Here is a 17,706-nt window from a genome sequence, read left to right as displayed (position 1 = left end):
ACGGGATCACAGAGGGGAACAGGCAGAAAACAAGAAACACAAAACATAAGTCCAAAAGGACATCACGTGGTGCCCACCAGGGCGGAACAGAAGACCACTACAAACGTGTGATCAGTGCGGAAGCCCCCCCAGGGCGGAGCAGAAGACCACCACAACCGTGTGGTCAGGGCGGAAGCCCCCTAGGGCGGGGCAGAAGACCACCACAACCGTGTGGTCGAGGCCGGAGTCCCCCAGGGTGGAGCGGAAGACCACCACACCCCTGTGGTCAAGGCGGAAGCCCCCCAGGGCAGAGCAGAAGACCACCACAACCTTGTGGACGAGGCCAGAGTTCCCCAGGGCGGAGCAGAAGACCACCACCACCATGTGGTCAGGGCGGAAGGCCCCCAGGACGGAGCAGAAGACCACCACCCCCCTGTGGTCAAAGCGGAAGCCCTCCAGGGCGGAGCAGAAGACCACCACATCCCTGTGGTCGATGCACAAAGCCCCCAGGGCGGATCAGAAGCCCACCACTTCCGTGCGGCCGGATCAACGGGAGGACGAGACTCTGGTATTTCCATGGTGTCTCTACTGGACTCCAGAAGATCGGTGCTGGCCTGACACTGCTCATGAAGATCATTGGTGACTTGCATTTGCTCATGAAGATCAATGGTGACTTGCCTTTGTTCATGAAGATCAGAAGTGACTTGCCTTTGTTCATGAAGATCAGAGGTGACTTGCCTTTGTTCATGAAGATCAGAGGTGACTTGCCTTTGTTCATGAAGATCAGAGGTGACTTGACTCAGTCCTTGAAGATCACCGGTGACTTGACTCAGTGCTTGAAGATCACCGGTGACTTGACTCAGTCCTTGAAGATCACCGGTGACTTGACTTGACTCTGAAAGGTCAAAGGTGACTTGACTTGACTCTGAAAGGTCAACGGTGACTAGCCCTGACTCTGGAGCATCAGCGGTGACTAGCCCTGACTCTGGAGGGTTAACAGTGACTAGACTTGACTCTGGAGGGTCATCTGGAACCCAACTCGACTCTGGAGGGTCATCAATGACTAGCCCTGACTCTGGAAGGTCATCGGTGACTAGCCCTGACTCTGGAAGGTCATCGGTGACTAGCCCTGACTCTGGAGGGTCATCGGTGACTAGCCCTGACTCTGGAGGGTCATCGGTGACTAGCCCTGACTCTGGAGGGTCATCGGTGACTAGCCCTGACTCTGGAAGGTCATCGGTGATAAGCCCTGACTCTGGAGAGTTCCCTGGCACCTGACTCGACTCTGGAGGATCAGCGGTGACTAGCCCTGACTCTGGAGGATCAGCGGTGACTAGCCCTGACTCTGGAGGATCAGCGGTGACTAGCACCTGACTTTACTCCTGAGGTTCCACTGGCACCTGACTCGACTCCGGAGGGTCCACTGGGACTCGGGAGGGTCCACTGGCACCTGACTCGACTCCGGAGGGTCCACTGGCACCTGACTTGACTCCGGAGGGTCCACTGGCACCTGACTCGACTCCGGAGGGTCCACTGGCACCTGACTCGACTCCGGAGGGTCCATGGGCACCTGACTGGACTCCGGAGGGTCCACGGGCACCTGACTCGACTCCGTAGGGTCCACGGGCACCTGACTCGACTCCGGAGGGTCCACTGGCACCTGACTCGACTCCGGAGGGTCCACGGGCACCTGACTTGACTCCGGAGGGTCCACTGGCACCTGACTCGACTCCGGAGGGTCCACGGGCACCTGACTCGACTCCGGAGGGTCCACGGGCACCTGACTCGACTCCGGAGGGTCCACGGGCACCTGACTCGACTCTGGAGGGTCCACGGGCACCTGACTCGACTCTGGAGGGTCCACGGGCACCTGACTCGACTCTGGAGGGTCAGCTGAGACTCTCATCCTGTGCACCGGCGCTGGGCAAGCAGCCATCTTGGGCCATGACTCTGGACAGGCGGCCATCTTGTACTGTGGTGCTGGGCTGGCGGCCATCTGGGGTTGTGGTGCTGGACTGGCGGCCATCTTGTACTGTGGCGCTGGACCGGTGGCCAATTTGGGCATTGGCGCTGGGTTAGCGGCCATCTTGTGCTGTGGCGCTAGGCTGACGGCCATCTTGGGCTGTGGCACTGAACCGTTGGCCAAAGTGGGCATTGGTGCTGGGCTGGCGGCCATCTTGTACTGTGGCGCTGGACTGGTGGCCAATTTGGGCAATGGCGCTGGGTTGGCGGCCATCTTGGGCTGTGGCGCTGGAACGGTGGCCAATTTGGGCATTGGCGCTGGGTTAGCAGCCATCTTGTGCTGTGGCGCTTGGCTGGTAGCCATCCTGGGCAGTGATGCTGGACTGGCGGCCATCTTGGATGGTGGCGCTTGGCTGGTAGCCATCCTGGGCAGTGGTGCTGGACTGGCGGCCATCTTGGGTTGTGGTGCTGGAACGGTGGCCAATTTGGGCATTGGCGCTGGGTTAGCGGCCATCTTGTGCTGTGGCGCTTGGCTGGTAGCCATCCTGGGCAGTGGTGCTGGACTGGCGGCCATCTTGGGTTGTGGCGCTTGGTTGGTAGCCATCCTGGGCAGTGGTGCTGGACTGGCGGTCATCTTGGGTTGTGGCACTTGGCTGGTTGCCATCCTGGGCAGTGGTGCTGGGCTGACCACCACCCCGCCAGAAGAGACAGAAGTGGCTGGGGCATCCCACCGAAGCCGATGCTGCAGGTAGCGCACAAATTCCCAGAATTCCAGTGTCTCTAACTGCGCCATCTCCTCCTGAGACACTGGATCATCCAGCCCGCCATTGAAATAGTCCTTGAGGGCCGCATCATTGTAGCCCATGCCCTCGGCCAGGGACCAGAACACCTGTGCCAGGGCACCCACCTCATTGCCCTCTTGGCGGAGGGCGATCAGCCGGAGATACTTAGCTCTCCGCTCCGCCATTTTGACTCGTTCTGTCACGGCAGGGATCCAATGAGGCACGGAGATAGAACCAATTGCGAGTAAGTCTTTTATTAAGGGCAATCCAAAAGGGTAAACAGTCCAGGCAGAGGTCGATACCAAACAAAACCAAACCAAACATAAACAAACAAGGACACAAGGCAAGAGCACGACAAGATGACGGACATGAATTAACAACGACTCCGTGACACATACTAAGACAGACCGGGTTATATACACAAGGAGAGACAAGCACTAATGGGAAACTGATAGGGTGTGATGATAGGTAATTAGTGACAGCTGGGTGCAATAATTAAGCAGGGACGTGAGGAATGTGATTAATGAAGTGAAAGACACCGTGGGAAAAGAGGACATCTAGTGGACACCCAGGGAACACAACCCAGACACTGTGACACCTCTGGCAGCTCTTGGGACGCCAACACCACCTCTTCAGTTCTTTCTGAGACCTCTGGCAGCTCTTGGGATGTCAACACCACCTCTTCAGTTCTTTCTAAGAGCTCTGGCAGCTTTTGGGACACCAACACTACCTCTTCAGTTATTTCTAAGAGCTCTGGCAGCTTTTGGGACGCCAACACCACCTCTTCAGTTCTTTCTAAGACCTCTGGCAGCTCTTGGGATGCCAACACCACCTCTTCAGTTCTTTCTAAGACCTCTGGCAGCTCTTGGGACGCCAACACCATCTCTTCAGTTCTTTCTAAGACCTCTGGCAGCCCTTGGGATGCCAACACCATCTCTTCAGTTCTTTCTAAGACCTCTGGCAGCCCTTGGGACACCAACACCATCTCTTCAGTTCATTCTAAGACCACTGGCAGCTCTTGGGACGCCCACACCATCTCTTCAGTTCTTTCTAAGACCTCTGGCAGCTCTTGGGACGCCAACACCATATCTTCAGTTCTCACCATCTCTTTAGCTCTTTCTAAGACATCTGGCAGCTCTTGGGATGTCAACACCATCTCTTCAGTTCTTTCTAAGACCTCTGGCAGCTCTTGGGATGTCAACACCATCTCTTCAGTTCTTTCTGAGACCTCTGGCAGCTCTTGAGATGTCAACACCATCTCTTCAGTTCTTTCTGAGACCTCTGGCAGCTCTTGGGATGTCAACACCATCTCTTCAGTTCTTTCTGAGACCTCTGGCAGCTGACTGTCATCATCCCACTGGCTGAGGAAAGAAGTCACAATAAGCACACTATGATTTTAAATATTTAAGTCGGTTACATGTTAGTAACTAACATGCTCCAAATATCTGCTATTTTACCTTAATCTTCTCCTTTTGGATCTCATATCCAACAAACTGTTGTTTGGAGAAAAATTCAGGTAATTTTAATGTGTATCATATTTTAATGTGAATTAAACCCCTTAATTTCACAAATTTTAAAAATCATATTTATAATGTTTAGGTGTATAGAACTTTTTTTATCAACTGGTATTACATTTTTTTGACCTGCGGTTGTTACACTATTGTTAGGGATTACATCCCACCGCTGTCACCAATGTAACAACCGCTCGAAGGTCAGGGAAGGCAGAGACCAGCACACTCAGATGGCAGTTTACACACAATTCTTTATTACTTGTTAAAACTTAACACTATCTCATAAAACACATTACCCCCCTTTTTAGCCAAAATTGGCCCACATGCAAAGCGGACGAGTTCACGTCAGGTGAAGAGGATACACAGGAAATCTTCAATTATCAGTTTATGAGTCCAGATGCAGAACAGCCAAGCTCACATCAGGTGAAGAGGATACACGTGAAATCTTTATCAATTGCATCCCTCGACAGACTGTAACGCTTTGACTCGGATAACTCAGTAAGTCCATTAAAAGGAAGAGATAGGAAATGAGGAGTTGGTGTCTCACACATTTAATGGTTGGTACACTGCAACCCGCTCTTAGCTGATTACTAGACTGAAGTGCTCTTTGAGGAGAGTAAGGAATCAGAAGCTCACTATAATTATACTATATTTTGGTGCAAGATCAGATAAAGCCTTGGACACAAAGACAGCTATCATAAAATCAATTCTAAACTTTACAGGAAGCCAATGTGTTGAATTCAGCCTCTGTGTTTCATTTTGCTGATCTCAATAACATTCATGATTATTCATACTGTCATCAGTTCACATCAGGATTCAGAAACCAGTTCAGGATCAAATGAGTCACTAATGGACTTTTATTACATTTGATGAGCAGTTTACAATAGAAATATTAAAGCACACATATTACTCTGTTTATTAAAGATTCAGAACAGTATGAGAGTCTGATCTAGAGTCATAACTTCTGTATGATGATGAAAAACTAATTAAAAATGAATAGATATATAGTGATGTGAGATTTGATGTGTGCATGTGAACATCAGAAAGAGTCTCTCTATCATTTAATATCACACAGAGACACTGAGGAATAAGAATAAACCCCAAATCCAGCACAGAGGGGTTCAGTGAATGTGGTGTTGAGTGTGTGTAAGTGTTTGAGTGTGTGTGTGTGTAAGTGAGTGAGTGTGTGTGTGTCAGAGACTCTGTAGAAGGACAGAGAGCCAGCAGACACGTCCACATACACTCCTACTCTCTTACAGGATGAAGGGATGAAAGATTTACCACTGAAAATGTTGTTATTATTGTGACGGAAAGAGAAACTGTTATCAGAGCAGTACAGACTCCAGGAGTTGTCATTGGATCCAAACTCACAGTCACTCCCTCCTTTCCTGTTGATTCCTTTATATGACACTGATATTACAGCACCAGCACCGCTCCATTCAGTCTCCCAGTAACAGCATCCAGTCAGACTCTCAACACTCAGAACCTGAGGAGCATCATCAAATCTCTCTGGATGATCAGGATACGGCTGAGGATCTCTCACACGTGTGATCTTCTTGTTCTCATCAGACAGAACGAGTCGAGTGTGTGCTGTGTTTGGATCCAGTGTGAGATCACAGGCATCTGAACACAAGAAGAGAGAAACATCAAGAACAACACAACACTGAAGATGTGTGTGTGTTTACAGCTTTGACTAGAGCTGTGTCTGAAACCGCTCCCTATACACTATATAGTGCACTAGATCATCTGTCACACATTCTGTAGTGATGTCTGAATTCGGAGTGAACCACGTCATTCCTTACATTCCTCCACTACTTTTTACCCACAATTCATTCTGATTTCACACTATTTCCCACAATCCAATGCGGAGAAGCGGCGAGCTGGAAGCGAGAGTGAGTTTGAAGGAGAAATGATGTTTACATCTTTATTATTTCGGCTTTAATGTTTATTTCACACAATTATTCATATTAAAATATGTTATGTAGGCAATAACTCAGTTTAATATTTGACGATAATTTAAAAATGTCAAATCAACGTAATATTTACAGTATTGTAATAATTACAATATAAAGTCACGTTGAGTGTTATTGCTAGTAATATTATTTTCTAAAATAAGGTAGATGTAATATAAAATATCATATGACAATAACACCACCCCAGTGAATTTAGTTAGTGAACGAGTGAACGAGTGAGTGATTTCAGACTCAGCTTGTATTTGTAAAGTCCTGAATCTCCTCACTATTCACAGATGTCTTCACTAATATAGTGAAAGCTGTGTTTCAGTGTTAAAGTGGAATGATAGCAGGCTTTCTGCCACAGCGGGAAAAAATGTGTAGCATTTTAAAATATTTATCTGAATGTGACAGTTAACATTTATTTTTAAACCATTATTTGAATATGGCAACATAATATCGTGCTCTACAATATTTCTATGAATTAATCTCTGACAGACTTTCAGCCAATCACTGTGTGCATATTTAATGAGCATGCTGACATCATCCCTAGCCCCGCCCCCTTCCTCTGAGCTCAAGACTTCTCTCTGTTCCTCAGTAAAAGTTTGTCTCAGCAGCTTTGTGAACAGCTTTTAAGAGAAAACTTTTACTGTTATTTAGGAGAACTATTAGTGCTAAGATCAAATGTTTTGTGAATACGAGCCCTGCTCAAAGATTTATAATATCTGAAACAAGTCTCTTCTGCTCAACTATGTACTTGCTACATCATTAGAAGAATGGCATCTACGCTAATATTTGTCTGTTTCTCTCTTATTCCGAGGTCACCGTAGCCACCAGATCCAGTCTGTGTCCAGATCAGAGGGTCACTGCAGTCACCCGGATCCAGTACGTATCCAGACCAGATGCTGGATCAGCACCTAGAAAGGACCTCTACATCCCTGAAAGACAGCGGAGACCAGGACAACTAGAGCCCCAGATACAGATCCCCTGTAAAGACCTTGTCTCAGAGGAGCACCAGGACAAGACCACAGGAAACAGATTCTTCTGCACAATCTGACTTTGCTGCAGCCTGGAATTGAACTACTGGTTTAAAAGTGAAGTGACATTCAGCCAAGTATGGTGACCCATACTCAGAATTTGTGCTCTGCGTTTAACCCATCCAAAGTGCACACACACAGAGCAGTGAACAAACACACACACACTGTGAGCACACACCCGGAGCAGTGGGCAGCCATTTATGCTGCGGCGCCCGGGGAGCAGTTGGGGGTTCGATGCCTTGCTCAAGGGCACCTAAGTCATGGTATTGAAGGTATTGAAGGTGGAGAGAGAACTGTACATGCACTCCCCCCACCCACAATTCCTGCCGGCCCGGGACTCGAACTCACAACCTTTTGATTGGGAGTCCGACTCTCTAACCATTAGGCCACGACTTCCCAACGGCCACGACTTCCCGTTTCACGTTTCGTCTGCCACGTTTCGTCTGGTCAGAGGAGAACTGGCCCCCAACTGAGCCTGGTTTCTCCCAAGGTTTGTGTGTGTGTGTGTGTGTGTCTGTGTTAGTGTGTGTCTCTCTGTATGTGTTTGTGTGTGTGTGTGTGTGTGTGTGTCTTTGTGTTAGTGTGTGTCTCTTTTTGAGTGTGTGTGTGTGTAGACCTACACTTTCGTGGTCCTGCTCTCATCCTCTTCTCTCCTCCATGATCCACACTAGAAACACACAAACACAGGTTCATAAGTTGACACTCATATAATCAGACTGAGTCAATAGTGTGTGTATTTGGTGTATATCTGTCCGAGCTCAGAATACAGCCAGAGAACTCCCTCATACCCCACGCTGGGACAGGAACAGTTAGAGCTGATCAGGGTTTGATGGGCTTTTTAATCTGAAATCGATTGGATCTTCTGCAGCTTTTGAAAGCGTCTGATGAGCATCGAGCGAGGGCTTGGATCTGGTGCTGAGAGAGAGACCCTTCTGAGCAGCTGTGCTTGCTGTCTGATGAGAAAAGAAAGGCTGGAAAACTGTCTGCTGGTTTGCCTGATTGAACCAGAACCAATGTGAGCTGATTTTGGGATCACAGACGAGTGACGGAGCGATTAGAGTCTCCTACAAATAAAGGCTCCTAAAGGGATTTAGCTGGAAGCTCCTGAACTGACTCTAATAAAACGCTGTCATATTGACTGAATGTGTGGATGCAAACACACTCTTGGCACAGCGGAGAAACACAAAACCAGTGTCTCCTGCAGCTGTACAACTGAACACACTGTGTGTGTGTGTGTGTGTGTGTGTGTGTGTGTGTATTACTGAACACACTGTGTGTGTGTGTGTGTGTGTGTGTGTGTGTACGACTGAACACACTGTGTGTGTGTGTGTGTGTGTGTGTGTGTGTGTGTCTGTGTGTGTCTGTGTGTGTGTGTGTGTGTGTACGACTGAACACACTGTGTGTGTGTGTGTGTGTGTGTACGACTGAACACACTGTGTGTGTGTGTGTGTGTGTACGACTGAACACACTGTGTGTCTGTGTGTGTGTGTGTGTGTGTGTACGACTGAACACACTGTGTGTGTGTGTGTATGACTGAACACACTGTGTGTGTGTGTGTGTACGACTGAACACACTGTGTGTGTGTGTGTGTGTGTGTGTCTGTGTGTGTGTGTGTGTGTGTGTGTGTACGACTGAACACACTGTGTGTGTGTGTGTGTGTGTGTGTGTGTGTGTGTCTGTGTACGACTGAACACACTGTGTGTGTTTGTGTACGACTGAACACACTGTGTGTGTGTGTGTGTGTGTGTGTGTGTGTACGACTGAACACACTGTGTGTGTGTGTGTGTACGACAGAACACACTGTGTGTGTGTGTGTGTGTGTGTACGACTGAACACACTGTGTGTGTGTGTGTACGACTGAACACACTGTGTGTGTGTGTGTACGACTGAACACACTGTGTGTGTGTGTGTGTGTGTGTGTGTGTGTGTGTACGACTGAACACACTGTGTGTGTGTGTGTGTGTGTGTGTGTACGACTGAACACACTGTGTGTGTGTGTGTGTACGACTGAACACACTGTGTGTGTGTGTGTGTGTGTGTGTGTGTCTGTGTACGACTGAACACACTGTGTGTGTGTGTGTGTGTGTGTGTATGACTGAACACACTGTGCACTATGAGCTCCTGAGAAACACTTGTGAGAGAGTGTGTCTGTGTGTGTGTGTGTGTACGACTGAACACACTGTGTGTGTGTGTGTGTGTGTGTGTACGACTGAACACACTGTGTGTGTGTTTGTGTGTGTGTGTCTGTGTGTGTGTGTACGACTGAACACACTGTGTGTGTGTGTGTGTGTGTGTGTGTACAACTGAACACACTGTGCACCATGAGCTCCTGAGAAACACTTGTGAGAGTGTGTGTCTCTGTGTGTGTGTGTGTGTGTGTGTGTGTACGACTGAACACACTGTGTTTGTGTGTGTGTGTGTACGACTGAACACACTGTGTGTGTGTGTGTGTGTGTGTGTGTGTGTGTGTACGACTGAACACACTGTGTGTGTGTGTGTGTGTGTGTGTGTGTACGACTGAACACACTGTGTGTGTGTGTGTGTGTGTGTGTACGACTGAACACACTGTGCACCATGAGCTCCTGAGAAACACTTGCTCTGCTAATATTACACCAGTTATGTGTATTTCTCTCATGACTAATTATAAATGAATCATTTTTCTGAGCTTTGAGTTCTTTCACTGAACTAAACACATTTGTAAAATGGTCTGGCACCGTCAGTAGCTACTTTAAGCTGTTTTTTTCAATCGTAAATCTCCACTTCATCAGGGCTGTGTTGTTCTCTGTAGTTGTTTTCCTCTGAACTCATGCCCTTGACGAGTGTATTTGATCATTTTACTGATTTTTGCTGTTTTCGTTCTGTTGTTAAAAGGTTTAAAATGCGTGATAGCTTCGTTCTGCTCAGTGTTGCTGTCACTGATCGTTTGGTCCTCAAGTCTTAAAGATGTGTGTAATAGTTACATACTCAAGAAAATATCTAACATTAACATACACTGAACTGAACATTTAAGTGCTGCTTTTAACAAAAAAACTGTCTGTGCGCACAAATATATCCTGAAAGAAAGAGAGACGGACAAAACTACTCACATTTTAGTTGCAATTTAATTTAATTTAAAAAACAATTTAATAATTTAATAAACTGCATCCGTCTACCTTTCAGGCTGCAAAGAAACAAAATGTGATCATTTTAAAGGGGGCTTTTCTATTCTATTTTAAAAAAAGATATTTGACATAAAAGACCTTACATATAGGGCACAAGAGAAAATAATAGATGAATTTATAAAAATGACTCTGTTCAAAGGTTTTTATACATTATTAAATGTAATGTTATTCCTGTGATGCAAAGCAGAATTTTCTTCATCATTACTCCAGTTTTCAGTGTCACATGATCTTTAAGAAATCTTTACAATTTATTTGACTCAAGAAACATTTCTGATTATTATCAATGTTGAAAACTATTTTACTGCTTCATATTTTGTGTGGAAATGATGATGAACTTTATTTCTCAGGATTTTTTATAAAGTTTAATGAACAGCATTTATTTGCATTTATGTTTTAATTAAAATGTATTAATTAATGCAATGTATTAATTAAATTTGTTAATGCATTTAATAAATAAAAATCATTTAAAATATCTTCACTCACTTTTTGTCACTTTCATGCATGATGAATAAAATTATTAATTTCTCTCTCTTTTATATAATTACAGCACAACCGTTGTGAATTTTATGACAGCACTACCAATCTCAAATTCTTACCGTCATTCATAAAAAGTCACCGGGTCGAGTAACACGTTACAGCGCTGATTCTGCTCGTGTTTGGTGCTCGTGTACAGTGCTCTCAGGATCATTCTGTCCATGATGTTTCTTTTCACAGTTTATTTAGGTAACAGCTTAAGGACATTTGCACGATTTCAATCATCATGCAGTAACCAACCTAAGCCCCTCTCAAAAAAAATAAATAAACAACTCTGATCTAAGCAAATCACATGGGTCGTCCATTAGAGGTCGGAAAATACAGAAATCACGGAAAAAGGTTAAAATATTTGCTGATGCTGCAGAAGGAAAAACCATGCATTAAGAGCCAGGGTGAAAACCATTGAAAGTGTACATTTGTGTACATTTTTGTCATTTCCCTAAATTTATATTTTTTTATTTAGCACTGTCCTTCAGAAGCTACAGAACATACTTACATGTCTCCCAGAAGACAAAATTAGTTCAGTTTATCCTGATCTTCAAATTCAAAAAGTTTTCACACCCCCAGCTCTTAATGCATCATTTTTAGAGTGAACTGAGATTTGGATTGAAGAACAGAATTTCAGTATTTGCAGCCTCACGCCAGCATCTGTTACAGGAGCTGCAGGACACAGAAAGATGTAGAGAGAGATGGAGGAAAAGATTGAACAGAGGAGGGAGGAGAAAGAGGTTTTGCAGCGGAGGAATCTGGAGCACGGCTCAGGCTCGCTGATGACTCTAAAGACTGTTTTGGAGGGTTAGCTGACTGCAAAGAGACGTACAAAGATTAAAGCTGTACTTTGGTTATTAACTGGGAAAACTGTACATGTGCATTAATCACTTCTTGTTTCAGCCCCAAAATGTCCACTTTTTGATTGGAGGAATGGTTGCTGTGGCTGAGACAAAAGAGGAGACTGGTGAGTGAGACGGATGTCTTTCTGGAGGGGCAAGCAAAGTCATCATGCTGAAAGCTTGGGTCTCATCAGCTGGACCTGATGGGGAAGGAGTAGCTTTGGGGCCAGTGGGTTGTGATGGGGATCCAAACTCATCGTCAGAAGGGAAAATGTTGGATTTAGGATATTGTAGCGATTGGGGCAAAAGCTGTCATGGAGGTCAGTTGGCTGTGTATATATATATATATATATATATACACACAACATGACTTTTCATACCACTGCTATGCTGATGACACTTAACTATAATATATTAATTTAACTATATTTCCGTCCTTCGGATGAGACGTTAAACCGAGGTCCTGACTCTCTGTGGTCATTAAAAATCCCAGGAAGTCTTTTGAAAAGAGTAGAGCTGAGACCTCGGCATCCTGGCTAAATTCGCCCATTGGCCTCTGACCATCATGGCCTCCTAACAATCCCCATGTCTGCTGATTGGCTTCATCACTCTGTCTCCTCTCCAGCAGTAAGCTGGTGTGTGGTGGGTGTTCTGGCGCACTATGGCTGCCGTCGCATCATCCAGGTGGATGCTGCACACTGGTGGTGGATGAGGAGATACCCCCAGACTATGTAAAGCGCTTTGAGTGCCTAGAAAAAGCGCTATATAAAATGTAATGAATTATTATTATACCTCTCATTCCATCCTGATGATCCGACGGTAGCTATTCGCATCTCAGCTTGTCTAACAGACATTTCTTGCTGGATGATGGACCATCACCTTAAACTCAACCTTGCCAAGACAGAACTGCTTGTGTTTCCAGCAAACCCATCATTTCATCACAACTTCACCATCAAGTTAGGCACATCAACCATAACTCCTTCAAAAACAGCTAGAAGCCTTGGAGTTATGATTGATGATCAGCTGACTTTCTCAGACCACATTGCTAAAACTGTCTAGTCCTTCAGAAACTGTTTTTGCTTTATTCAACATTAAGAAGATCAAGCCTTTCTTTGGGAACATGCTGCACAACTCCTTGTTCAAGCTCTTGTTCTGTCCAGGCTGGACTATTGCAATGCTCTCTTGGCAGGTCTTCCAGACAGTTCTATCAAACCTTTACAATTAATCCAGAACGCGGCAGCAAGATTAATTTTTAATGAACTGAAAAGAATACACGTCAAACCTCTGTTTATCAATTTGCACTGGCTACCAATAGCTGCTCGCATAAAATTCAAGGCATTGATGTTTGCCTTCAAAACCACCACTGGCTCTGCTCCCATTTACCTAAATTTGTTACTTCAGACTTATGTGCCCTCTAGAAGCTTGCGTTGTGCAAGTGAACGTCACTTAATTTTGCCATCCCAAAGAAGCACAAAGTCACTTTTACAGTCTTTTAAATTAAATGTTCCCTCCTGGTGGAATGACCTCCCCAACTCAATCCGAGCAGCTGAGTCCTTAGCCATCTTCAAGAATCGACTTAAAACACATCTCTTCCATCTTGATTTCAACCTCTAACTTTAACACTAACTATTCTAATTCTATTCTTTAAAAAAAAAATCTCATTATCTTTCTTATCTTTTTGCATTCTATTTTCTTTTCATTTATTATACAATTATAAAAAAAGACCTCTAACACTAGCTTGCTCTATTCTTTTTCTATTCTATCCGTTTTCTTTTTATTTATTATATTATTTAAAAGCCCTTGCTTCATGTAGTGTGTTTAAGCTAACTGAGACTTGTTATAGCACTTGTATATCATTGCTTTTTTGTTGTTTTTGATCGCTTCCATTGTCCTCATTTGTAAGTAGCTTTGGATAAAAGCTTCTGCTAAATGAATACATGTAAATGTAATATATGAATTAGCATGTTAATTGAATTAATTATAAGAACGAGCTCCACCTGTGCTAAACTGGTTGATTAATCTGAACAAGCTCCTCCCAAATGTTGTTAATAAAACATGATTTAATGTAGATCTAAATCATTCACACACATGTTCAGTACGTCAGTATTAGTGTTTGACATACTTGAGTATCTGCAGTTTATAGTTTGGATCCTGCAGTTTGTGTTTGAGCAGCTGGACTCCTGATTGTCCTGGGTGATTGTAGCTCAGATACAGCTCTCTCAGGTGTGAGGGGTTTGAACTCAGAGCTGAAGACAAATAACCACAGCCTTCCTCTGACACCATACAGCCAGACAACCTACAGACACACAGAGACAGAGACACCGAGACATCATCTACAGACATACACAGTCAGATCATCTACAGACACACATTTTAACCAGTTGACTGTAAATTATCTCTGTTTTTAATACCTCAGTATCTGCAGCTGACAGTTTGGACTATTCAGTCCATCAGAAATAAACTGTACACCAGAGTCCTGCAGGTCATTGTTACTCAGATCCAGCTCTCTCAGGACACAGTTTGAGGATTGTAGAGCTGAAGACAAACTCTCACAACACTGAGCAGTGAGATTACAGCCAGCAAGACTGAAAGAGACAAGAACACACACCAACAGTCAGATCATCGACAGACACCGTCACATCATCTAGAGACACACACAGTCAGATCATCTACAGACACAGTCAGATAATCTACAGACACACACAGTCATATCATCTACAGACACACACGGATCATCTACAAACACACAGACAGATCATCTACAAACACACAGACAGATCATCTGCAGACACACACAGTCAGATCATCTATAGACACACAGTCAGATCATCTAAAGACACACAGACAGATCATCTACAAACACACAGACATATCATCTACAGACACAGACAGACAGATCATCTACAGACACACAGTCAGATCATCTACAGACACACACAGACAGATCATCTACAGACACACAGTCAGATCATCTACAGACACACAGTCAGATCATCTACAGACACACACAGTCAGATCATCTACACACACACACACCGTCAGATCATCTACAGACACACAGTCAGATCATCTACAGACACACAGACAGATCATCTACAGACACACAGTCAGATCATCTACAGACACACAGTCAGATCATCTACAGACACACACAGACAGATCATCTACAGACACACAGTCAGATCATCTACAGACACACACAGTCAGATCATCTACAGACACACAGTCAGATCATCTACAGACACACACCGTCAGATCATCTACACACACACACACAGTCAGATCATCTACAGACACACACAGTCAGATCATCTACACACACACACCGTCAGATCATCTACAGACACACACAGACAGATCATCTACAGACACACAGTCAGATCATCTACAGACACACACAGTCAGATCATCTACACACACACACCGTCAGATCATCTACAGACACACAGTCAGATCATCTACAGACACACACAGTCAGATCATCTACAGACACACACAGTCAGATCATCTACAAACACACAGTCAGATCATCTACAGACACACACAGACAGATCATCTACAGACACACACCGTCAGATCATCTACAGACCAGTGTTGGGCGATACGGCCATTTTTCAAATCGTCATATCGTCAGCCCGTGAGATCGACGATACACGATATTATCGTGCATGGGTGGAGCAAGAGAGAGACTCTTTGTTCTTGTAAATAATAGCAAAACTATTTGGTGTTTAAAAACGTGCGGGTGTGCGAGAGAGAGCCTATGGAATCACCAATAATCGAAAAAAAATACTTTAAAACATACTGACTGATTTAACTAACGTTAAATATAAAATATACTGTATTTAAGACAGCTAGTTCATAGCTGCTAGTTCATTCCTCGTGTTTCATCTGTTTCATTTCACAGATTTAACGAGTTATCCGAGTCAAAGCATTACAACTTCAGTGACTACAAGCTCTAATCCTCTCTTGCGCGTTGAATGTTTGTGTGTGTGTGTGTGTGTGTGTGTGTGTTTGTGTGAAATGCAGTGCTGAAGTGAAATGGCTAGGAAGGTTCAATCAAAATAAAAATAATAATAGTTATTATTATTATAATCTAATACATTAATAGGAGAATGAGCCTAATATCGAGGGAAAACAAAGCCCAAATTCCCTTTATCATCCATCAAAATGAGAAAAAACAAAGACTATATTTCTGATTTGCAGCAAAAGATAATTGAGCTTCACAAATTAGTGAAGTGGCTTTAAGAAAAGAGCTAGAGAGCAGTGAAAATGGCAATTTCCACCATCAGGGCAATAATTAAGAATTTCCTATCAACATAAAATGTTACGAAACTGCCTGGAAGAGGACGTGTGTCTATATCATCCTAATGCATGGTAAGAAGGAGAGTTTGAGTGTCTAAACACTCTCCAAGGGTCACAGCTGGAGAATTGCAGAATATAATTTAGTCTCGGCTTCAGAAAACCTTCTAAAAACAAAACAAAAAAACACAGAACTTAGATCATCACATGTTGTTTGGGAGGGTTTCAAGAAGAATTCTCCTAGCTCATCCAAAAAAAACTAAAGCATATTCATTTATCAGACACGACTGGAACTTCAAATGGGAATGGCTTCTATGGTCAGATGAAGCTAAAAATGAGCTTTTTAGCAGCAAACACTCAAGATGGGTTTGGTGAACACAGAGATATAAAGTACCCCATGTGTACAATGAACTATACTGCTGTATTTTGATGCTGTGGGTCTATATTTCTGCTGGAGGTCCTGGACATCTTGTTTAGATACATGGCATCATGGATTCTTCTGCTATTCTGCTACAGCCATTCCAGTCCTCTGACCTGAACCCTATAGAAAATGAGAGGAGTGAACTGAAGAGAAGAAGCTGGCAATCTAAAGGGTCTGGAGTGATTCTGGATGAAGGAATGGTCTCTGATCTCTTGTCAGGTGTTCTCTAACCTCATCACGCATTATAGGAGAAAATTTAGACCTGTTAAACTGGCAAACGAAGATTACAAAAATTATTGAATAAAAGGGTGCCGTTAATTGTGGCCAATGTGTATTAGAGAAAAACATTTCATAATGATATTTCCCCCCATTTTAAATTCTTATTATCCAATGAAAGGATACATTTTGTGATTTTTTAAAATAAAAGATCAAAAGGATTATCAATGCAGATGAATTTTCACAGCCTCCTTTGATCATATTTACCAAGGGTGTCCATATTTTTGGACATGACTGTAGACTGTGAAAACTATAGATACCATATGTTTCGAACTATAAGTCGCACCTGAGTATAAGTCGCATCAGTCCAAAAATACGCCACGATGAGGAAAAAAACATATATAAGTCACACTGGACTATAAGTCGCATTTATGCATTTAACGCATTTAACGGCTGTAGACAGTTTCTCTTGGTTCATTTCTCTTGGTTCATGTCAAATTAATTTTGATAAATAAGTCACACCTGACTATAAGTCGCAAGACAAGCCAAACTATGAAAAAAAGTGCGACTTATAGTCCGGAAAATACAGTATATAGACAGACTAAAGTACTGGGATGATTTTGCGCAAACTATTGTTAACAGCGTTAACAAAGAATAATGTAACAACAGGAATACATCAACATTCCAAAATCAAAGGTTTATTGCCCTTAACTATTTTTTACATCAAGCAAATCCCGCACTTTATTTTCTCTTTCTTGCAAGTTTTTTATTTAAGAAATGCTGTGCTGCGGGAATATATAAAGTTTGGCAAGGCCAGTGTTCATGCAGGGAGCTAAAGCAGAGCTGAACACACACTAGGGCTGAAACAATTAGTCGACATTATCAACAATAAAAAATTGTCGACAAATATTTTTGTTTTGTCGAGTAGTCGTTTGATTTAATTTGACCTAATTTAGAGTCTGCAATAATGCGGTTTGACTAGTGTGGCGCTGTAGCGCAAGACTGTAATTCAGCCCTCCTCG

General features: G+C 43.9%; 1 protein-coding gene across 2 annotated transcripts in view; it reads right to left on the bottom strand.

Moving 5' to 3' along the window:
- Positions 1-5,061: 5,061 nt before the first annotated feature.
- LOC132142913 (NACHT, LRR and PYD domains-containing protein 12-like) overlaps positions 5,062-17,706 on the bottom strand; it is a 30,285-nt gene continuing 17,640 nt past the window's right edge. For both annotated transcript variants that reach the window (XM_059553114.1, XM_059553113.1), the window contains 4 exons: positions 14,160-14,333; positions 13,871-14,044; positions 7,844-7,890; positions 5,062-5,857 (listed from right to left, as the gene is read on the bottom strand). In XM_059553114.1, coding sequence (XP_059409097.1) covers positions 5,292-5,857; positions 7,844-7,890; positions 13,871-14,044; positions 14,160-14,333 — 961 coding nt within the window. In that variant the 3' untranslated portion in view covers positions 5,062-5,291. The remainder of the gene's footprint in view (positions 5,858-7,843; positions 7,891-13,870; positions 14,045-14,159; positions 14,334-17,706) is intronic.

Source organism: Carassius carassius, chromosome 6 (genome assembly GCF_963082965.1).
Source record: "Carassius carassius chromosome 6, fCarCar2.1, whole genome shotgun sequence".
In the NCBI taxonomy this organism is placed as follows: domain Eukaryota; kingdom Metazoa; phylum Chordata; class Actinopteri; order Cypriniformes; family Cyprinidae; genus Carassius; species Carassius carassius.
Note: the sequence above shows the minus strand (reverse complement) of the source record. Positions and strands in the feature narration are given on the sequence as shown.